At 50.2% G+C, this 18,429-nt stretch overlaps 2 protein-coding genes across 2 annotated transcripts; one reads left to right on the forward strand and one right to left on the reverse strand.

Moving 5' to 3' along the window:
* The first annotated feature begins 1,288 nt into the window (after positions 1-1,288).
* NCCRP1 (NCCRP1, F-box associated domain containing) lies at positions 1,289-4,660 on the forward strand. The gene is made up of 6 exons (XM_052656965.1): positions 1,289-1,580; positions 2,522-2,584; positions 2,673-2,724; positions 3,556-3,651; positions 4,255-4,393; positions 4,520-4,660. Exons 1-6 carry the CDS (start codon positions 1,289-1,291, stop codon positions 4,658-4,660), a joined length of 783 nt encoding a protein of 260 aa, XP_052512925.1.
* Positions 4,661-7,237: 2,577 nt separating this feature from the next.
* On the reverse strand, positions 7,238-7,696 carry SYCN (syncollin). Its single transcript, XM_052656779.1, has one exon. The coding sequence runs from the start codon at positions 7,694-7,696 to the stop codon at positions 7,238-7,240; it is 459 nt and encodes a 152-aa protein (XP_052512739.1).
* Positions 7,697-18,429: the final 10,733 nt, after the last annotated feature.

Below are 18,429 nucleotides of genomic sequence, written 5' to 3' on the forward strand. Positions count from 1 at the left end.
TCCACCTAAAGAATTTAGAACAATGCCTGGCACACAGGCGTTAATTACACGAGCATCATCATTTGGGTGTGAGCTCCAGTCCATATGTCTGCCGAATGTGTCTGTCAGCATCTTGCAGGAATCTGGGGCGGGAAGCGTATGGGGTTATCTGGGGTGGTGTGGGACCAGGCCTGTGAGGGAGCCCTCTGGTTTTTCATCTGTGAAATGGGGATAACAACAGCTCCCTACTCAGGCTTGGTGTGCAAGCTGGATGCTGGGGTGTGTGTGGCTGGCGCGCAACTCCATAATCATTCACTATTATCTTTTCTTTACATATAAAATGCCCGTAATAGTAGCACCTACGTTGTTAGGGGATGAAATGAACTTGTAAAAGCTTAGGACAGCATCTAGCAAGCAGAAAGCGCTCACTGTAGCGCTTGTTACTGGTAACTTATGTGGGACTGAGCCTGTGCTTACCTGGGCAGGCTGTGGGATGTGGCAAGGGCAGGATGTGGGCGTGGGCATCTGGCCCTTCAGGTTCATCTGCCACCCCACTGCCTCCACACCCCCGACCTCCTGCCCCCGCCATCCCTCCAGCCCTGACTCCAAACTCCCTATGACCTCCCAGGGAGGAGGTTTGGCCAGCCTGCACCGCCTGCCCAACCCCAGGAAGAGATGCAAGGCACCCTTTCTGACACTATCTCAGTGTCTCCCTCGGGTCCCCCATCTCTGTGACTCCCCATCTCTAGCCCAGAGTCTCTCTGGGTCTCTCTCTCTCCCCCACCCCACCCCACTATGCTTCCGGGACAAGAAATATTAGGTCCCAAGTTTGTGTCCCAGTGAGGGCAGAGGAGGAACGATCAGAGGCGGGACTCCCCTCCCACCCCCACCCCTTACAGCATGCTCAGCTGACGGGGAGGTTGCGGGGGGAGGGGGGCGGACAGGGGGCTTCATTAATTAAGCTTACCTCCAGCCACACGGGATGTTAACGAGGTGGATGGGCCTCATTAGAGAGCCGAGCCCTGGCATTAGAGCCTTGGTCACACCCCTCTCCAGGGCTGATGTCTGGGGAAACTGGAGCAGGAGGCTTGGGAAACCCAGCTGGGCTGGGACCCGGACTTCTGCAGGCTGGGAGAAGGAGGGGCTGGGACCTGGGCTCCCCAACCCTAGGGAGGAGGGCCTGGGAGCCCGGATCCTTCCCCCAACACACCCCTCTACTTAAAAGCCAATCGAGGCGCTCCGCCCTCTCCCGCCCCGGGTTCACCCCGAACCCTGCGGAAGAGCCGGGACAGTCACCCAGACCCGAGCGATGGAGAAGGTGCGGGAAGGACCGGAGCTCGGCAGCGGGATGGAGAAACCCGCGAGCCCCCAGGAGCCAGCGTCGCCGCCCCCGCCTCCGTCGCCGCCTTCGCCCGCGGCCCCTGAGACCCCTGGGCTCCCTGCGCCCGAGTCGCCAACCGAGGCCCACGCGCGGCAGCTGCTGCTGCAAGAGTGGGCGCCGCCGAGAGGGAGCCTGGAGCTGCCCCCTCGCCTCACCTGGAAGCTGCTCTTCCTGCGGCGGCCGCTCTACCGCAACCTACTGCGTTCGCCCAACCCCGAAGGTGCGGGGCCGTGGTCTGCGCGAGGCTGGAGCAGCCAGGAGGCCGCCACGCCTCCGTCTCCTTCCCGCGGGCTCGCTCACCTAGACCGTCGGTCTCGTCTTCTCTTTGCTTCCTTGTCTCTCTTACTCTGCTCTCGGTCTCTGTCTCTTGATGTCTCCCTCTGTGTTTTTATTCCTCTCCATCCTTCTCTGGGGCTTCCCCCCCCAGTGGCACAGCGGTAAATAATCCATCTGCACTGTAGGAGATGCAGGAGACGCAGGTTCGATCCCTGGGTCGGGAAGATCCCCTGGAGGAGGGCATGGCAACCCACTCCAGTATTCTTGCCTGAAGAATCCCATGGACAGAGGAGCCTAGTGGGCTCCAATCCATGGGGTCGCAAAGAATCTGACACGCCTGAGCGACCGAGCAGCCGTGCATTCTAGCACTTCCTTCTCGGTCCCTTTTTCTCTCAGCGTGTCTCTTTGTCTCACTTGCATCTCTGTCTCTTTCTACATCTTGTGTCTCTATCTCTCACAGGGTCTGTCTCACCCTGTATCTCTCCGACCCTCCTCCCATGTTACCGTTCCGTCGCTCAGTCATTCCGACTCTTTGCGACCCCATGGACTGCAGCACGCCAGGCTTCCCTGTCCTTCACTATCTCCTGGAGCTATCTCCCTCCTCCCATATTCTCTCTCTTTTTCCTGGTTCCTCTCTTTCTTCCTCTGTTCCTCCCCTCTCGCCACAACGCCCTCCCCCTCCGAGCACTGGCCCTCTGACCCCAGGACATTCTCAGGGCTCTCCCTGGGCCCTGACTCACTCCCCGCTGCCTGGCTGGGCTGGTCTGGCAGGCGGGGCATTGATTCCCGTCCTGCCAGCCGAGTCCAGCGGGCAGGGAGTGGGGAGCCTGCAGAAAGGAGGGCAGCTTCAGCACGCCTGAGGCTCCGCTTCCCTGCGCGTTTCAGGCATCAACATTTATGAGCCAGCGCCCCCTACCGGTCCCACCCAGCAACCCCTGGAGGCTCTGGGTAAGCGCCCGGAGGCTAGCCCCATGCTGTGGAAGGGGTGGCCCTGGAGAAGCGGCAAGTTCTAATCTGTTGCTCCTCCACCCGCCAGGCAATTTCCGCGGCTGGCATATCAGGACTGAGAAACTCCAGCAGAACCTCAGGTGAGTGGCCGGGACACACGTGGCCTGCGTTTGATTCCCTCTTCTGGCCTCCCTCGCTGTGGGACCTGGAAAAGCTCTATTTACCTCTCTGGGCCCTTGTCTCCGGCTCTGTAAACAGGATGAGTCCTAAGAACATGCCCGTAAAACACATGGCAAAGGGTCTGGCCAGTTTGCTCATAGTAGGTGTTCCATGCCATGCTTAGTCACTCAGTTCGCGTCCAACTCTTTGCGACCCCATGGACGGTAGCCCACCACCTCCTCTGTTCATGGAATGCTCCAGGCAGGAATACTGGAGTGGGTTGCCGTTCCCTTCTCCAGGGGATCTTCCCGACCCAGGGATCCAGCCCGGGTCTCCGGCACTGCCGGCGGATTCTTTACCGCTTGAACCGCCAGGGAAGCCTAGCAGTTAATACTGTTCCTATACTCAGCCTCTTTCTGTGGGAATGGGAGAGTCACCTAGGCCACCAGCTGTCTGCCTTTAAACCAGGCCCCCTTTTTGCATTGTGGGTGGGATGCCGCAACTCAGGGGCTCCGAGTCACAGGCACTTGGGTTCAGCTCCGCCACTTCTTTGCTGCTCGATCTTGATAAGTCACTTCCCTGCGTGCACCGCGGTTTCCCCATCTGCAACACAGGGTTCAGGATGCATCGCCCTCAGAGAAGCTCATAGGAGCCGAGACTGTGATGTGCTGAGTGGCTGATCAGCCCCCATAGGCCAGTGCCCTTGACGTCTTTGGGAGGGTGCGACGATCAGGGTGTCCCGCGTCTGGGGGCCCGGTTGACCTGGGAGAATGCCAGCAGATGGCAGCCCTCCCCCGTGCCCTCTCTCACAGCTGGACGGTGAAGCAGCAGTGCGTGGACCTTCTGGCCGAAGGCTTGTGGGAGGAGCTACTGGACGATGAGCAGCCGCGTATCACGGTCATGGACTGGTACGTGCCTCCGCCCCGCCCACCTGCCCAGCCAGGCGGCCCACGTGGGCTCCCCAAAGCGCATGCCTCACCCCATGCTCCCTGAGACCCTCCTGCCACTGGGGGACCCAGCCCTTTCCATCTCTCTGGCCCTTTTGGTCTGAATCTTTCTGTTCTTGAAATATTCCAGCCCAGAGCCTCTTCTTTCTTCCTAGGATGTTGGTCACCCTCTTTTCTTGAGATGGACTCCCCCCTCTATTTGGCTGCGTCTCACAGCTTGAAGGATCTCAGTTCCTCAACCAGGAATTGAACTCAGGCCACGGGGAGCCTTCCCTGACCACTCCCAAGCTGGGTCAGATGCATTATGCTCCCGTACCCCAAATGTCCCCTATCGCACCCCTGACCATGCCTAATTGTCGCTTCCTAATGACATGTCCACCTCCCCCACTGGACCATTATTAATCCCATGAGAGCAGGGCATAGGGTTGTCTTGGTCACTGCCGTGTCACAAGCAGCACCCAGCCCCGGTGCACATAGTGGGTGCCAGTGGGTGTGTGTGTGGAATGGCAACGGTACCAGGAGCGGGGGCTGTGGTGGCAGCTGAAGGCCTGCCCCCCACCCCAGGTTCGAGGACAGCCGGCTGGACGCGTGTGTGTATGAGCTGCACGTCTGGCTGCTGGCGGCTGACCGCAGCACAGTCATCGCCCAGCACCATGTGGCCCCCCGCACCTCCGGGAGAGGCCCTCCCGGCCGCTGGATCCAGGTGAGACGCCCTACCCCGGCCACCACCCCCACACGTGCTTTCGTGTCCCAAGACCTCACAGAGGGAGGAGAGCAGGGCTTGTGGGTCCCTAATAAGAACTTCTTCCTGACCCTGGCGCTGCCCCAGGTGTCCCATGTATTCCGCCAGTACGGCCCTGGCGTCCGCTTTGTCCACTTCCTGCACAAGACCAAGAACCGGATGGAGCATGGTGGGCTGCGGCGGACGAGGGTGACCGACTCTTCTGTGTCTGTGCAATTCAGGGAGTGACTGGCTGACCCTGGGCCCCTCCTGACCTCTTATATGATGATACAAGATACCAACCCCTCAGCGACTTCTTATTCCTTTACCACTTCTGATATCTTAGCATCTCTCTGAACCCCTAGCAGCTCCCTAAGCCTTAGTACCTCCTGACCCTTAAGCTCCACCATGTTCCCTGAGCACCCCGATTCTCCCTGTATACCCTCCCGTCCCCTTGGCTGCTCCTGGATCACGTACTACCTCCTATGCCCTGTAATCCTGCCTGGGCCTTGGCTTCTCATTTGACATCTTCACACATCTTTGACTGTCTGTCTCGCTGGTATTTTCACTGCACTCTCTGCATGAGGGCAGGGGCCACTTCTTCCTGAGTCAGTGCTTAACAAGATAATAGGGGCTCAATAAACCTTTGTTGACTGAATGAATAAATACATGTGCCCAAGGAATGCTGTTTCCCTGGTGTTTGCTCCTTAGAACTTCATCAAGTTCATTTCTCACTTGCACGTCCTCTAATCCTTGATCTCCAGTGCCTCCCTTGACCTCAGATCTCTTATGTTCCAAATTTATGGCCTCGTAGCCTCTCTACTCACCTCCCTCTTCTCCCATGCCTCTTAACTCTCAGAATGTCCCCAGATTTCCTTCCTCCCTCCAATCCCATGTTATCATCCCCCAGAGCTTCCCTCTGCTTCTCCTCCTCCCAAGACCCCTCATTGCTCCTGTTTTACTCCTCCAGAGCCCCCAAACCCAGGTACTCATCAAGGGTCCTTATCCTTAGGAGTAGTAAATTGCAAATTTGAATTTTCAGAAATATGCAAATTAGAATGAAAGTGTTCTCCATGTGTTGCAGCCTGGGGCATTAAAAGTATTTCACAACCCATGAGTCCTGGGCTGTGGGCAGATCACAAAACAGACCCTGGACCTACATGGGGCAGAGTCCTTGAAGGCCTCTTACCATGGTAGGTATGAATCCTGAGAGAGTCTTGAGGTCCCTGGCAGGCCTGAACATCTGGTGTGGGGAGGAGGGGATTCAGAAAATGGCTATCCACCAAAACGTGTGGAAAGCATTTCAGTGTTTAACAATCAACCAGCCGTGTGACTTCTCTGGTAGTCCTGTGGCTAACACTCTGGGCTCCCAATGTAGGGGGTCCAGGTTCTATCCTTGTTCAGGGAACTAGATCCCACATGCCACAGCTAAGACCCAGCGTGCATGCTCAGTCATGTCCGACTCTTTGCAACCCCGTGAACTATAGCCCACCATTCCTCTGTCCGTGGAATTTTCCAGGCAAGAATACTGGGGTGAGTTGCCATTTCCTACTCCAGGGGCTCTTCCCGACCCAGGGACTGAACCAGTCCTTGCATCTCTTGCACTGGCAGGCAGATTCTTTACTACTGCACCACCTGGAAATCCCATGACCTGATACAGGTCATATTTTAAAAAATCAGCCAGCAGTCCCATTACTTGTCACACAGATGCCCTATGGGTGTGTGCACATGTGTGCACACCTAAATCCATGCCCGTGCCCCCACAGGATCTATGCATGTGTCCCCATCCACAGCAGGTACTATGGGCTGACCCAGCCCTGACCACCCTGCTCCCTCCTCCGTTCCTGACCCCACATCTGCGTGGACTTGGGGCCCAAACACAAGCAGATGGCAGACAGAGATGGCTTCATAAAGGCTGTATTACAGGGAAGGCAATATGAGGGCAGGCAGAAAGCTCTGTTCTCCTGGGTCTTACAGACTTCAGCAGACCCCATGGACAATGCTAGGTGAGGGGCTCAGCACTTTGTGAGGGCTGGAGATGAGCGATCTCGTAAGGTATCATTTGCAACTGCAATAGAATCGAAAATTATTGCCAAGGGGGTGCCAGGGCCTCAGAGATTTATGGTAGGAGGGATTCTAAAAGCCTGAAATGGGGTTAGGGGCTGGGGCTGGGCTCCAAATTCGGGGACTAGGCATCCTGGTCTGGGAGTTTGGGGCTGGGGGTTATTGGGGGTAGAGGGGCAGGTGGGTGGTTTTAGAGGGTGCCCTGGGTGGGTTTAGGGCTGCGGGGTCTGTGAGTTTGCATATGTGTCCAGGGTGGGCTCAGGGGCCTCCAAAGTTGGGCCTGAAGGCTTCAGAACCTTAATGGGGGCACTGGAACCAGTTTCTGGGGCCAAGGCTGATGCTGATGACAAGAGTGGAGCATGAGGGCTAGATAGGGTATTCCTGGAATTAGGTCTGGGGTCTTGAGGTCTGGGTCAGTCAGGTTTAGAATCTGGGAGCCCCAGAGTTGAGTCTGAGAGCCCTGGGATCTAATGATCTAGGGGGGTGAGGAAGGACTAGCTTTGGTTCTGGGGGCTTCGAAGTGAGGGGGTTGATGGCTTCCCATCACCAGACTAGGCTGGAGGTCACCAGAGATCACTCTCCTGAGAGTGCAGCCGTCTGGTGGGTAGGCAAGTGGGCAGTTCAGGGAGGTGGGAGGGGGAGCCCCCAGAGTGAAGACTGGATTGAGTCTGGGAATCTCAGAGTTGGGTCTGGGAGATCCAAGGGGCATGGGCTTGGGGGAGAGGGCGTGGGGGAGGAGAAGGGGGACCTCGGGAACTGGTTCTAAGGACGCTCAGTTTGGGTCAGAGGCTCAGGGGTCTGGGTGTTGGGGCCGGCGGGCGGGCACCTGCAGTAGACGGAAGAGATGGCGTTGGACCAGTCCCCGAAGAGGCCGCGGCGGTACTCCTCCAGGCGCGGGTAGCTACCGGCCGAGAACTTGCGCGACTTGCCCTCCTTGCCGCGACCGGACCACACGGTGAGCTCGCAGCGCTGGCCCACCACGATCGAGGAGATGACTTTCGTCCAGTCCGAGGGCAGGTAGGGCAGGTCGGCGCCCGACTCCAAGGAGAGCACGGCGCCGGCGCAGCAGTTCTCGTAGTAGGGGTCGCTCTTGTCGTAGAGCTTGGCGCACGTGCGCGTCCCGTCGGCGTTCTTCAGGTCGGCGGCCGCCGGGCAGGCGCCTCGGACGGCGGGGACGGCCAACAGGGCCAGGGTCAGCAGCAGTGGGCAGAGCGGGGACATGGTGACGCTGCGAGGCCGAGCCCCAGCTCTCTTTTATGCGCCCGACCCGTGGGAAGCGGAAAGCTGCGAGATAAGGACTTGGGGAGGGAAAGCGAGGGCGCCCGGGAGCAGGGAGACTTCCCAACCTACATCAAAACCCACAACCGCGCGTACAAGACGGACTTCATTTGCATAAAACTCAGCTGCTTAAGACGGAATGCAGCAAATGACAGGACCTGTGGCTTGGAATACAGAGGGTAGCATAGGGTTAATACTTATAGCGGGGGGAGCTCTTAAAAATTGACAGCGAGTGGACAACCCCCTCCCACTTCCAAATAGGGAGAGGCCCAAAGAAGGGGAGGGGAGCTGGGCCTCCGTGCCAGCCGTGTACCCTTCCCCCCCAGGCAGGCCCTTGGGAAAAGACAAGCTGGAGATAAGGAGAGACAGACCTTGAAAGGGAAGGGAGAGATGGGAGGGAGGAGATGAGAAGGGAGTCGCCCCCACCTCCCCAGGAGCAGATCTTCCAGAGCAAGGTTGAGAAGTTAGCTAGACATATTTGCAGGACGAAAATCATTGCAAGGTAATATACAGAAGGCTTGGGGGGAAATTTGCAACACTTGGAACAGCACAGAATTAGTAGTTATTATATATAAAGATATATAACTACCAGGGCTTCCCTGGTGGCTCAGAGGTTAAAGCGTCTGCCGGCAATGCGGGAGACCCGGGTTCAGTCCCTGGGTTGGGAAGATCCCCTGGAGAAGGAAATGGCAACCCACTCCGGTATTCTTGCCTAGAGAATCCCATGGACGGAGGAGCCTGGTGGGCTACAGTCCACGGGGTCTCAAAGAGTCGGACACAACTGAGCAACTTGACTTCACTTCACTTCATATATAAAGATGGAAAGAATACAGGGACGAATTGTATTTTAAAAAAAGATCTTAATGAACCAGATTACTACAATGGTGTGGTTAGTCACCCAGAGCCAGACATTCTGGAGTGCGAAGTCAAGTCGGCCTTAAGAAGCATTGCTGTTAATAAAGCTAATGGATGTGATGAAATTCCAGCAGAACTATTCAAATCCCTAAAAGATGGTGGTTTTGCATTCATTATCCCAGCAAATCTGGAAGACCCAGAAGTGGCCACAGGACTAGAAAAGGTCAATCCTCATTCCAGTTCCCAAGAAGGGCAGTACCAAAGAATGTGCTAACCATCGGACAATTGCACTCATTTCCCATGCGAGTAAGGTCATGCTTAAATCTTGCATGCTAGGCTTCAGCATTATTCAAACCAAGAACCTCCAGATGTCCAAGCTGGGTTTAGAAAAGGAAGAGGAACTAGAGATCAAATTGCCAACATTCGCTGGTTTATAGAGAAAGCAAGGGAATTTCAGAGAAACATCTATCTCTGTTTCATCGACTACGCTAAAACCTTTGTGTGGATCATGACAAACTGTGGAAAGCTCTTAGAAAGATGGGAATACCAGACCATCTTACCTGTCTCCTAAGAAACCTATATTCGGGTCAAGAAGCAACAGTTAGAACCCTGTATGGAACACCTGATTGGTTCAAGATGGAGAAAGGAGTACGACAGGGCTGTCTGCTGTCACCCTGTCTGTTTACTCTATATGCTGAGCACAGCATGAGAAATGCTGGGCTGGATGAGTTACAAGCTGGAATCAAGATAGGCAGGAGAAGCACCAACAACCTCAAATATGCAGATGATACCACTCTAATGGGAGAAAATGAAAAGGAATTAAAGAGCTTCTTGTTGAGGGTGAAGGAGGAGAGTGAAGGAGCCGGCTTAAGACTACGTATATTAAAAATACTAAGATCATGGCATTCAGCCCCACTGTTGGATGGCAAATAGAAGGGGAAAGGTGGAAGTGGTGACAGATTTCCATTTCTTGGGCTCCAAAATCACTGTGGACGGTGACTGCAGACATGAAATCAGAAGACCATTGCTTTTTGGCAGGAAAACAATGACAAACCTAGACAGTGTGTTGAAAAGCAGGACATTGCTCTGCTGACAAAGGTCCATATAGTCAAGGCTATGGTCTTCCCAGTGGTCACGTTCGGTTGTGAGAGCTGGACCATAAAGAAGGCAGAGCACCAAAGAACTAATGCCTTTGAACTGTGGTTCTGGAGAAGACTCCTGAAAGTTCCTTGGACAGCAAGGAGATCAAACCAGTCAGTCTTAAGGGAGATCAGCCCTGAATATTCACTGGAAGGACTGATGCTGAAGCTGAAGCTCCAGTAGTTTGGTCATCTGATGCAAACAGACAACTCATTGGAAAAGTCCCTGATGCTGGGAAAGATTGAAGGCAGAAGGAGAAGAGGCATCAGAGGATGAGATGGTTGGATGGCATCACTGATGCAAAGAACATGAACTTCGGCAAACTCCAGTCAATAGTGAGGGGCAGGGAGGCCTGGCGTGCTGCAGTCCATGGGGTTGCAAAGAGTTGGACACAACTGGGCAACTGAACAACGACAACATATATAAAGAGGACTTACAAACTGACAAGATATCAAGCAACACCCTCTGCCACCTACCCCAAGAAGGACAAGTCAAGAAAGGGGAGAGGGAAGGAAGAAGCTGCCACTGTCCCCCCACCCCAGAAGTCTCACTCCCAAGGAACTAGATTTTCTTAACCAAGATTGGAAATCTTGCATCTATAAAATAAACAGGGGACTTCCCTGATGGTCCACTGGCTAAGGCTCCACACTCCCGATGCAGAGGCGCTGGGTTCCATCCCCAGTCAGGGAACTAGATCCCACATGCCACAACTAGGACACAGCACAGCCAAATAAATAGATATTTTTTTAAATAAAATAAACAAAGGATAGGTTAAACTGCATAAAACTTAAACATTTTGTATAGCAACAAATAGAAAAACATAATCTGGGGGGAAATAGACAATGTTTGTAACATGAATGTTTACTGATCAGCAAGTCAAAATCGTACAAACCAAAGGCAAAATTAAGGGGCTGTACAGAAAGGTTAGGGAGGCTAGGACCTCAGGGACCTGAGGCCCCTGGCATCTGGGAGTCTGGCCAAGGCCCTTCAGAAGTTCTCTGGAATCCCTGGCCTCCTGCCAGATGAGAACGGGGTCAGGTGTGTGAATGAGCTGATCAGATAGATAGTGGTTCAAGTCTGTGGCTCTGTGGGTGAGTCCAAGTCTGGGTCTCAGTTTCCTCATCTGTAAAATGGGTGACATTTCTTCCTACACTAAAGGATTGCTATGAAGATTACAAGGGATAGTAGAAAAGTACGGGGGCTAGAGGAACAGCCTATGGGGCCAGGCCGCCTGGAGCCAGATCCCAGCACCTCCATGAGCTTTCTCAAATGACTCTATCTCAGGGTCTCATGGAGACAAGGACGGGCGGTATCCACCTCAGGATGCTGGTGTAAGGAGTAAATGCAACAATCCACATAATAGCACTTAAAGTAAGGCCCTTGCTATGTGCCATATGAGTGTTTGCCTATTCTTTTTTTTTTTTTTTCAATATTTATTTGGCTGCGCTGGGTCCCAGTTTCGGCACATGAGATCTACTGTCTTAGTTGCAGCATACTGAATCTTGAGCTGTGGCTTGCGGGATTTAGTTCCCTGACCAAGGACTGAACCTGGGCCCCCTGCTTTGGAAGTTCAGAGTCCTTAGCCTCTTGCCCACCAGGGAAGTCCTTGCCATATTCTTATTATGAAAGCCCTTAGCATGGTGCCTGGCACATGGAAAAACTCAACAAACATACACCAGCACCCCACCACACTGACAACAATCTGCTGTTATCCACAGCCACTCAGCTAACCCTGCTCCCTCCTGTTCTAGACACCGTCTTCTGCTTTGCCCAGAGTGGCGCAGGAGTTAAAAGCCAAAGGCTGGAGACACTAAGAACTAGGTTCACGTTTTGACTGTCACCTTACTGAGTGACCTTGGGCAAGTGAACTCATCTCTCTGAATGTTTCCTCCTGTCTTCCAAAGGATAATACAAAATGATGATAGAAACAGAAAATGATAATAGAATTACTATCTAAAGTAATTTATAACCAATAAAATACTATTTAAAATATTAGGAACAATTCACATAATTATTTATAAATATAATATATGTACTTAATTGTGATGGTGAATAAATACAATAGTACAAATATAAATATGTTGTGGTTTAGTCGATAAATTGGGTCTGACTCTTTTGTGACCCCGTGGACTGTAGCCCACCAGGCTTCTCTGCCCATGGGATTGCCCAGGCAAGAATAGTGGAGTGGGTTGCCATTTCCTTCTCCAGGTATCTTCCCTACCCAGGGATCAAACCCACATCTCTTCATTGACCGGTGGATTCTTTACCACTGAGCCACCTGAGAAGCCCCAAATATAAATATGTTTATAAATGACAGTATAAATATAATATTTTTAAAGTACAAATACAAGTACAAAGTACAGTGCCTGGCACACGGTAAATGCACAATTAACAGAAACTGTTAGGACTATTCTTACAATGATTCTGAGACCCTGTACCCTGGCCTGACCCGGCCCCAAATCAAACCTGGATCCTTCTCCCTCCTTTCCTCTCGTGACTATGAAATCTAATCTCAAGCTGCTAACTTCCCAGCGGGCCTCCTTAACTTCAGGGACACAGAGTCCCCACCCTCCCAGCTCTGCGAGGGCTGGACTTGGGGACAGACATGGTTACCTAGAGCCCCAGCCACCCAGGAGGGCCGTGAACTTCAGACACAGAGTGCAACAGGGGATGGTGAGGAGACCCTGACAGGGACAGGAACGCAGGACCCTCTGGGGCACAGAGTCAGAGAGAGTCCGCGGAAACCCAGGGCATGGGCACAGCATCCCCAATCCAGGGACACACACACGAGTTGAGGGAAGGTAGGGACACCCCTTCAAGCATCAGTATCACTGATGATCACTGATACTCACTGGTGAATCCTAGAGGATTAAGTGTAGACATACGCTTGATGCACAGTGCCAGAGAAACACGGCCTCAGACAAAGTCTTGCCAACAGAATCACACACCCACCATCACTGACAAAGCCCCAGTTCTCAACCACTCCCACCCTATGCTCTATGAAATCTCAAAATTGCAAAACTCCATGCAAACATCTAACATGCCCACGTGAGCACTCACTAGGCATCTTCCTCTGGAAACAATTTCCTTGCTGTTAGTAACATAAACTGGACAAATGGTAGAAAAATAAATATCTCTTTACTGCACGTTTTTTTTTTTTTTCTTCAAATGAAAGAATGTCCTGCCCTTGAGGAGCCCATGAGCCCTTGAGAAAGTTAGATGGTAAATCAATAATTCAAACACAATGAAAAGAGCTATTACAGGGACGCTGCAAAGGACTCCGGGAATGCAGTGGGAGGAACAGCAGGTTTTTTAAAAAAAAAATCCACTGATATATTTTTATTTGAACAATGTGAAAAAAATTTCCCTTTTTACATCTCATGTCTTGATTTGACATTTTTCATCAGACCATAAAAAATATATGGGTATACATGTGAAACTGCTAATAGAAGAAAAAAGAAAGTTTTGTCTCAATCTGGGTAGAATCTGAACATAAATAACATTATGAAAATGCTAAATCTGCTGCATGAATACAGGAAAATATTCAAATCAGTACTTAAACTTACACTGGATCACTGGAATGAATCACTTTTTAAATGACAGATCACTGAGAGGGGTCATTTCTATATAATTCTCAAGGGCTGATATAACCCTCCAAACCAACCCTGACTGTTTGGTTTGGAAGCAGCAGTTCTCAAAACGTGATCTCTGGACCAACAGCATCCATCAGCATTCCTGGAAACTAGTGAGAAATGTAGATTCTCAGCTCCACCCCAGTTCTATGAATCAGAAACACTAGGGATGGGGCCCAACAGTCTGAGCTTGCTTGTTTGTGGCTTTGTTTCGAGGGGGTGTTGTCCAGGCTGGCTTGACGGATCTTAGTTCCTAACACACACCCTGGACTATGAAAGCACAGAGTCCTAACCACTAGACCCCCAGGGATTCCCAACACTCGGAGATTGTTTGTTTGTTTAAGATTTATTTATTCATTTATGGCTATGCTAGGTCTTCACTGCTGCACTCCAGCTTTTCTCTAGTTGCAGTGAGTGGGGCTACTCTCTAGTTGTAGAGGCTTCAGTAATAGCAGCTCCCAGGCTCTAGAGCACAGGCTCAGTGGTTGTAGCAAACGGGCTTAGTTGCTCTGAAGTGGGATCTTCCTGGGCAGGGATCAAACTTGTGTCCCGTGTGTTAATAGGTGGATTCTCAACCACTGGACCACCAAGGATACCTTCCAACAGTCTTGAGTTTTAAATGCCCTCCTGGTGACTTGATGCTGGAGTTTGAGAACACTAGGTCGGGGCTTTGGTCTTCGAAGACTTCATATGTCACTGTTTATTATATCTAGAATTTTCTATATTAATAGCTCAATTTGCTCAACTCCTAGAAAGTTTATTTCATATATTTTTCCAAACAAATTAAGCCAAATTCTGTTAGCAATAGAAAAGGGAACATCTCTTGGGCTCCATGATGGAGTCTCATTAGACCATACCTGGAAGCCAAATTTCTGGAATGTATTTGAACCTTCTCCAGTGCAGACAAAAGGTCACTCCTCATCTAACTTCAAGACACACAGCTGAAGACCATTTTCTCAGCTACATCTGCTTCAGGAGAAGCACCTATCTGGAAGCCTCCCTGGGTCCCATGGTCCCCTGGCGCTGTAGGCCAGGGCTACTCAAACTTCCTGATGTGTGCGTCTCCAGTCACTTCAGTTGTGCCTGACTCTTTGTGGCCCTGTGAACTGCAGCCCACCAGGCTCCTCTGTCCATGGGATTCTCCAGGCAAGAATACTGGAGTGGGTTTCCATGCCCTCATCTGGGGGATCTTCCCCTGCCAGGGATCGAACCTGCATTTCTTAGGTTTCTAGCCTTCTTTACCACTAGGGCCACCTGGGAAGCCACATTCAGGCTTCACTGCGCCCCAAATTACTTGGGGGTGAGGTGGGGTGGAGATGGTCCTGTTAAGATACTGATCCGATTCCCCAGGTCTGGGGTAGGATTTCGGTTCCGTGTTTTCTACCAGCTCCCGGTGCTGGGGACCATTAAGCAAGCTTGACATTCCCATCTGAGATAGATAGAGCCAAGAATTTGGCTCCAGACAGGCAACCTGCTACCAGGAGGGTATGGAGGAATTCAGAGGCGATCAAGGCTGAGGAGGAGCAGTAGGGAGCCCGGGGGCACCATAGGGGAGTAGTTGAAACTGAGAGAAAAATCTAATGAAATTTCAGAGCAACCCGTGGAGGAAGCAGAGTGTGAAATTCCCAAGGGCTGTTAACACTTTTTACCCAGAGACAGCCCCCCACCCCGCCCCACCCAGTGAAAACCCTAAACCAAATCTGGGGGCGGAGTTTCGCGGGCTGCGGGCAGGGCGAGGGGAGGCTGGGCGTACCCGCGCGGTGGCGCCGAAGCAGAGATTCCTGGAGCCGGCTGGGGAGAGCTGGAGCCTTGGGTTCAAACCCCGACTCTGCCACTTACGGGCTGCCTGAACTTGGGAAGCTCCTCAGCATCTGTGAGCTTCAGTTTCCTCTCGTGTGAAGTCGAGACAATACACACAAAAGCTAGTTCCCTCTTCTAGTTCTGAGACTTGTAAGGAGCGTTTCCTTTTGTTTTATTTATTTTTTGTGTAATTGTTAAAGGTTACACTCCATTTACAGCTATTATAAAATACTGGCTATATTTCCCATTCTGTACATCCTTGAGCCTATCTTACACCCAGCGGTTTGTGCCTCTCACTCCCCCACCCCTATATTGCCCTTCCCGCTTCCCCACACTGGTAACCACTAATTTGCTGTCTCCCTTTTTTTTTTGATACCTCGGCTGTGAGACCTTCCTGACTACTGGACGCCTAAGGAATTCCCTGTTTCTTGTTTTGTTGTTGTTATCCTCACTAGTTGGTTGTATTTTTTAGATTCCACATATAAGTAATACCGTACAGTAGTTGTCTTTCTCTTGCCTTATTTTGCTTAGCCTAAAATACCCTCTGGGTCCACCTTTGTTTCTGCAAATGGCAAAACTTCAGAAGGTTTCCTTTTCTGTTGCTTATATTGGTCATTGGTACATTCTCTCTCTCTTTTCTTCTCATTCCTAGTTTTACTGAGATATAAGTTTCTAGTTTTATTGACATGAAAGTGGAAGTGTTGGTTGCTCAGTCCTGTCCAACTGTTTGTCACCCATGGGCTGGCACTCCCCCACCCCCATCCATGAGGCTCTTCTGTCCATGGGATTCTCCAGGCAGGAATACTAGAATGGGTAGCCATTCACTTCTCCAGGGGATTTTCCCCACCCAGGGATCGAACCCAGGTCTCCTGCATTGCAGGCAGATTCTTTACAGTCTCAGCCACCAGGGAAGCCCATAATTGACATATAGTATTGTATATGTTTAAGATCTACAACTTAATGGTATATGTATATATTGTGAAACGATTACCACAGTAAGTTAACATCCATACCCTCAAATAATTACATTTTTTGCCTTGTGGTGAGAACTGTTAAGATCTCCTCTCTTAGCTTTTTTTTAAAATTTGTTTATCTATTTTGGCTGTCCTGGGTCTTTGTTCCTGCCCCAGCTCTTCTCTAGTTGTGTCAAGCAGGGGCTACTCTCTAGTTACTTCTCTCGCTTCGGAACATGGCTCTTTCTAGGGCACTCTGGTATCAGTAGTTGCCCTTGCAGGCTCTCGATCACAGGTTCAATCGTTGTGACCCACGAGTTTAGTTGCTCTGAGGCATGTGGGATCTTCTCGGATGGGGGCTTGAACCTGTGTCTTCTGCATTGGCAGGTAGATTCTTTACCACTGAGCCACCAGGGAATCCAGCAACTCTTAAATATACAATACAGTGTTGTTAACCATAGTCACTATGCTGTACGTTACATCCCCAGGATTTACCTATTTTATAACTAGAACTGTGTCCCTTGTGACCACCTTCATTCATCCATCAATCTGTTCTCGGTTTCTGTATGAGTTCAGCTTTTTGTTTGTTTTTTAGATTCCATATAAAAGTGAGATCAGACAGTCCAATGGTTAAAACTCTGCTCCCAATACAGGGGAACTAGGATCCCACATGCCTCACAGTGTAGAAAAAAAAAAAGGTGAAATCACACAGTGTTTGTCTTTCTCTGTCTGACTTACTTCACTTAGCATAATGCCATCTATGCTGTTTCGAATGGCAAGATTTCCTTCCTTTTTTATGGCTGAATTTTTTTCACCAGCTTTGAGATGCAATTGCAATTTTTTTTTCAAATTACTAGCAATAACCAACACTTAGCTTTATAGATCCTCTCTATTGTATATTTAGGGGTTTTCTTTAATTTGATCTTATTTCATTAATAATAACACATAACATTCATTTCTATTGTACATTTGGTTTTTACTCTTTTTTTAAAAATGTATTGTGCTGTTGTTATCCTAACGTTTGAGATTGATGTTTAGCTTGCTAATTTTCAGCCTTTTTCTCTTTTCCCACATTTGTATTTAATGCTTCCTACTTCCTCTGTGAGATTGTTGTGAAGCTTATATAAGATAATGTGTTGTGTGCCAAGATTATATCAGGCACACAAAAATTCTCAGTTTGTTGACTATTAATGTTGCTGCTGGTTTTGTTTATCATTATTAATGAGATAATTCTCATTATTTTCTCCCTTAAAAACAGAGAAAGATTCAGGAGAAGAAAACAGGATCAATTATGTGTTAGTTTTCTATTGATGCCAGAACAAATGATTACAAACTTAGTGGTTTAAAGCAATACAGGGACTTCCCTTGTGGTCTAGTGGCTAAAACTCTGCACTCCCAATGCAGGGGGCCTGGGTTCGATTCCTGGTCAGGGAACTAGATCCTACACACAGCAAATAAAGATCTCACATGCTGCAAGAAAGACCGAAGATCCCACGTGTAAGACCTGGTGCAACAAAAAATAAATAAATAAATACTTTTTAAAAAAGAAGCCAATTTCAAGAGGTAAATTTAATAGTTGAATAAAATACAGATTTGCTATCTGACAGATATGGAGATCAGAAATCTAAAATGGATCTTCCTGTGCTAAAATCAAGGGATCTCACTGGGCTAAAATCAAGCCTCCTTCTAGAGGTTCTAGAAAACAATCTGTTTCTTTGCATTTCCTAGTTTCTAGAGGCCACCTACATCCCTTAGCCTGTGGCCCCTTCCTTCTTCAAAACCAGCAACATAGCATCTTCAAAGCTCTCCCTGACTTTGAAGGATCTTTGTGATCACATTGAACTCACCCAGATAATGCAGGATAATTTCCTTATTTTAATGTCAGTTGATCAGCAGCTTTTCTTCTATCTGCCACTGTATCTCCCCCGTTCCATGTAATATAACATATCCACGGGGACTAGGGACTGGGAAAGGGCATCTTTGGCGAGGGTGTTAGGCTGTCTATCACAAATTAGTATGAGATTTTCCTGAAAATAAGTTTCCTTCTCTTTCATGTGAAGATAGGTGCTACTCAAGCTGTCCAGGGCTCCACAGTGCGAAGAACCAAGCTTCTTCTATCTTGTTGCTCCATCATCAATATGTGATTTCCTCTTCATGGTCCAAGATGATTTCTTGAACTCCATCTTTGCATCCTTACTCCAGACCACAGATGAAGAATAAGAGGGAGGGAAGAAGAGAATGTTCCATTCTTTAAGAGCGCTTTCTAGAAGTGACACATGATACACCTGTCTCTACC

This window comes from Budorcas taxicolor, chromosome 18 (genome assembly GCF_023091745.1).
Source record: "Budorcas taxicolor isolate Tak-1 chromosome 18, Takin1.1, whole genome shotgun sequence".
NCBI lineage: Eukaryota > Metazoa > Chordata > Mammalia > Artiodactyla > Bovidae > Budorcas > Budorcas taxicolor.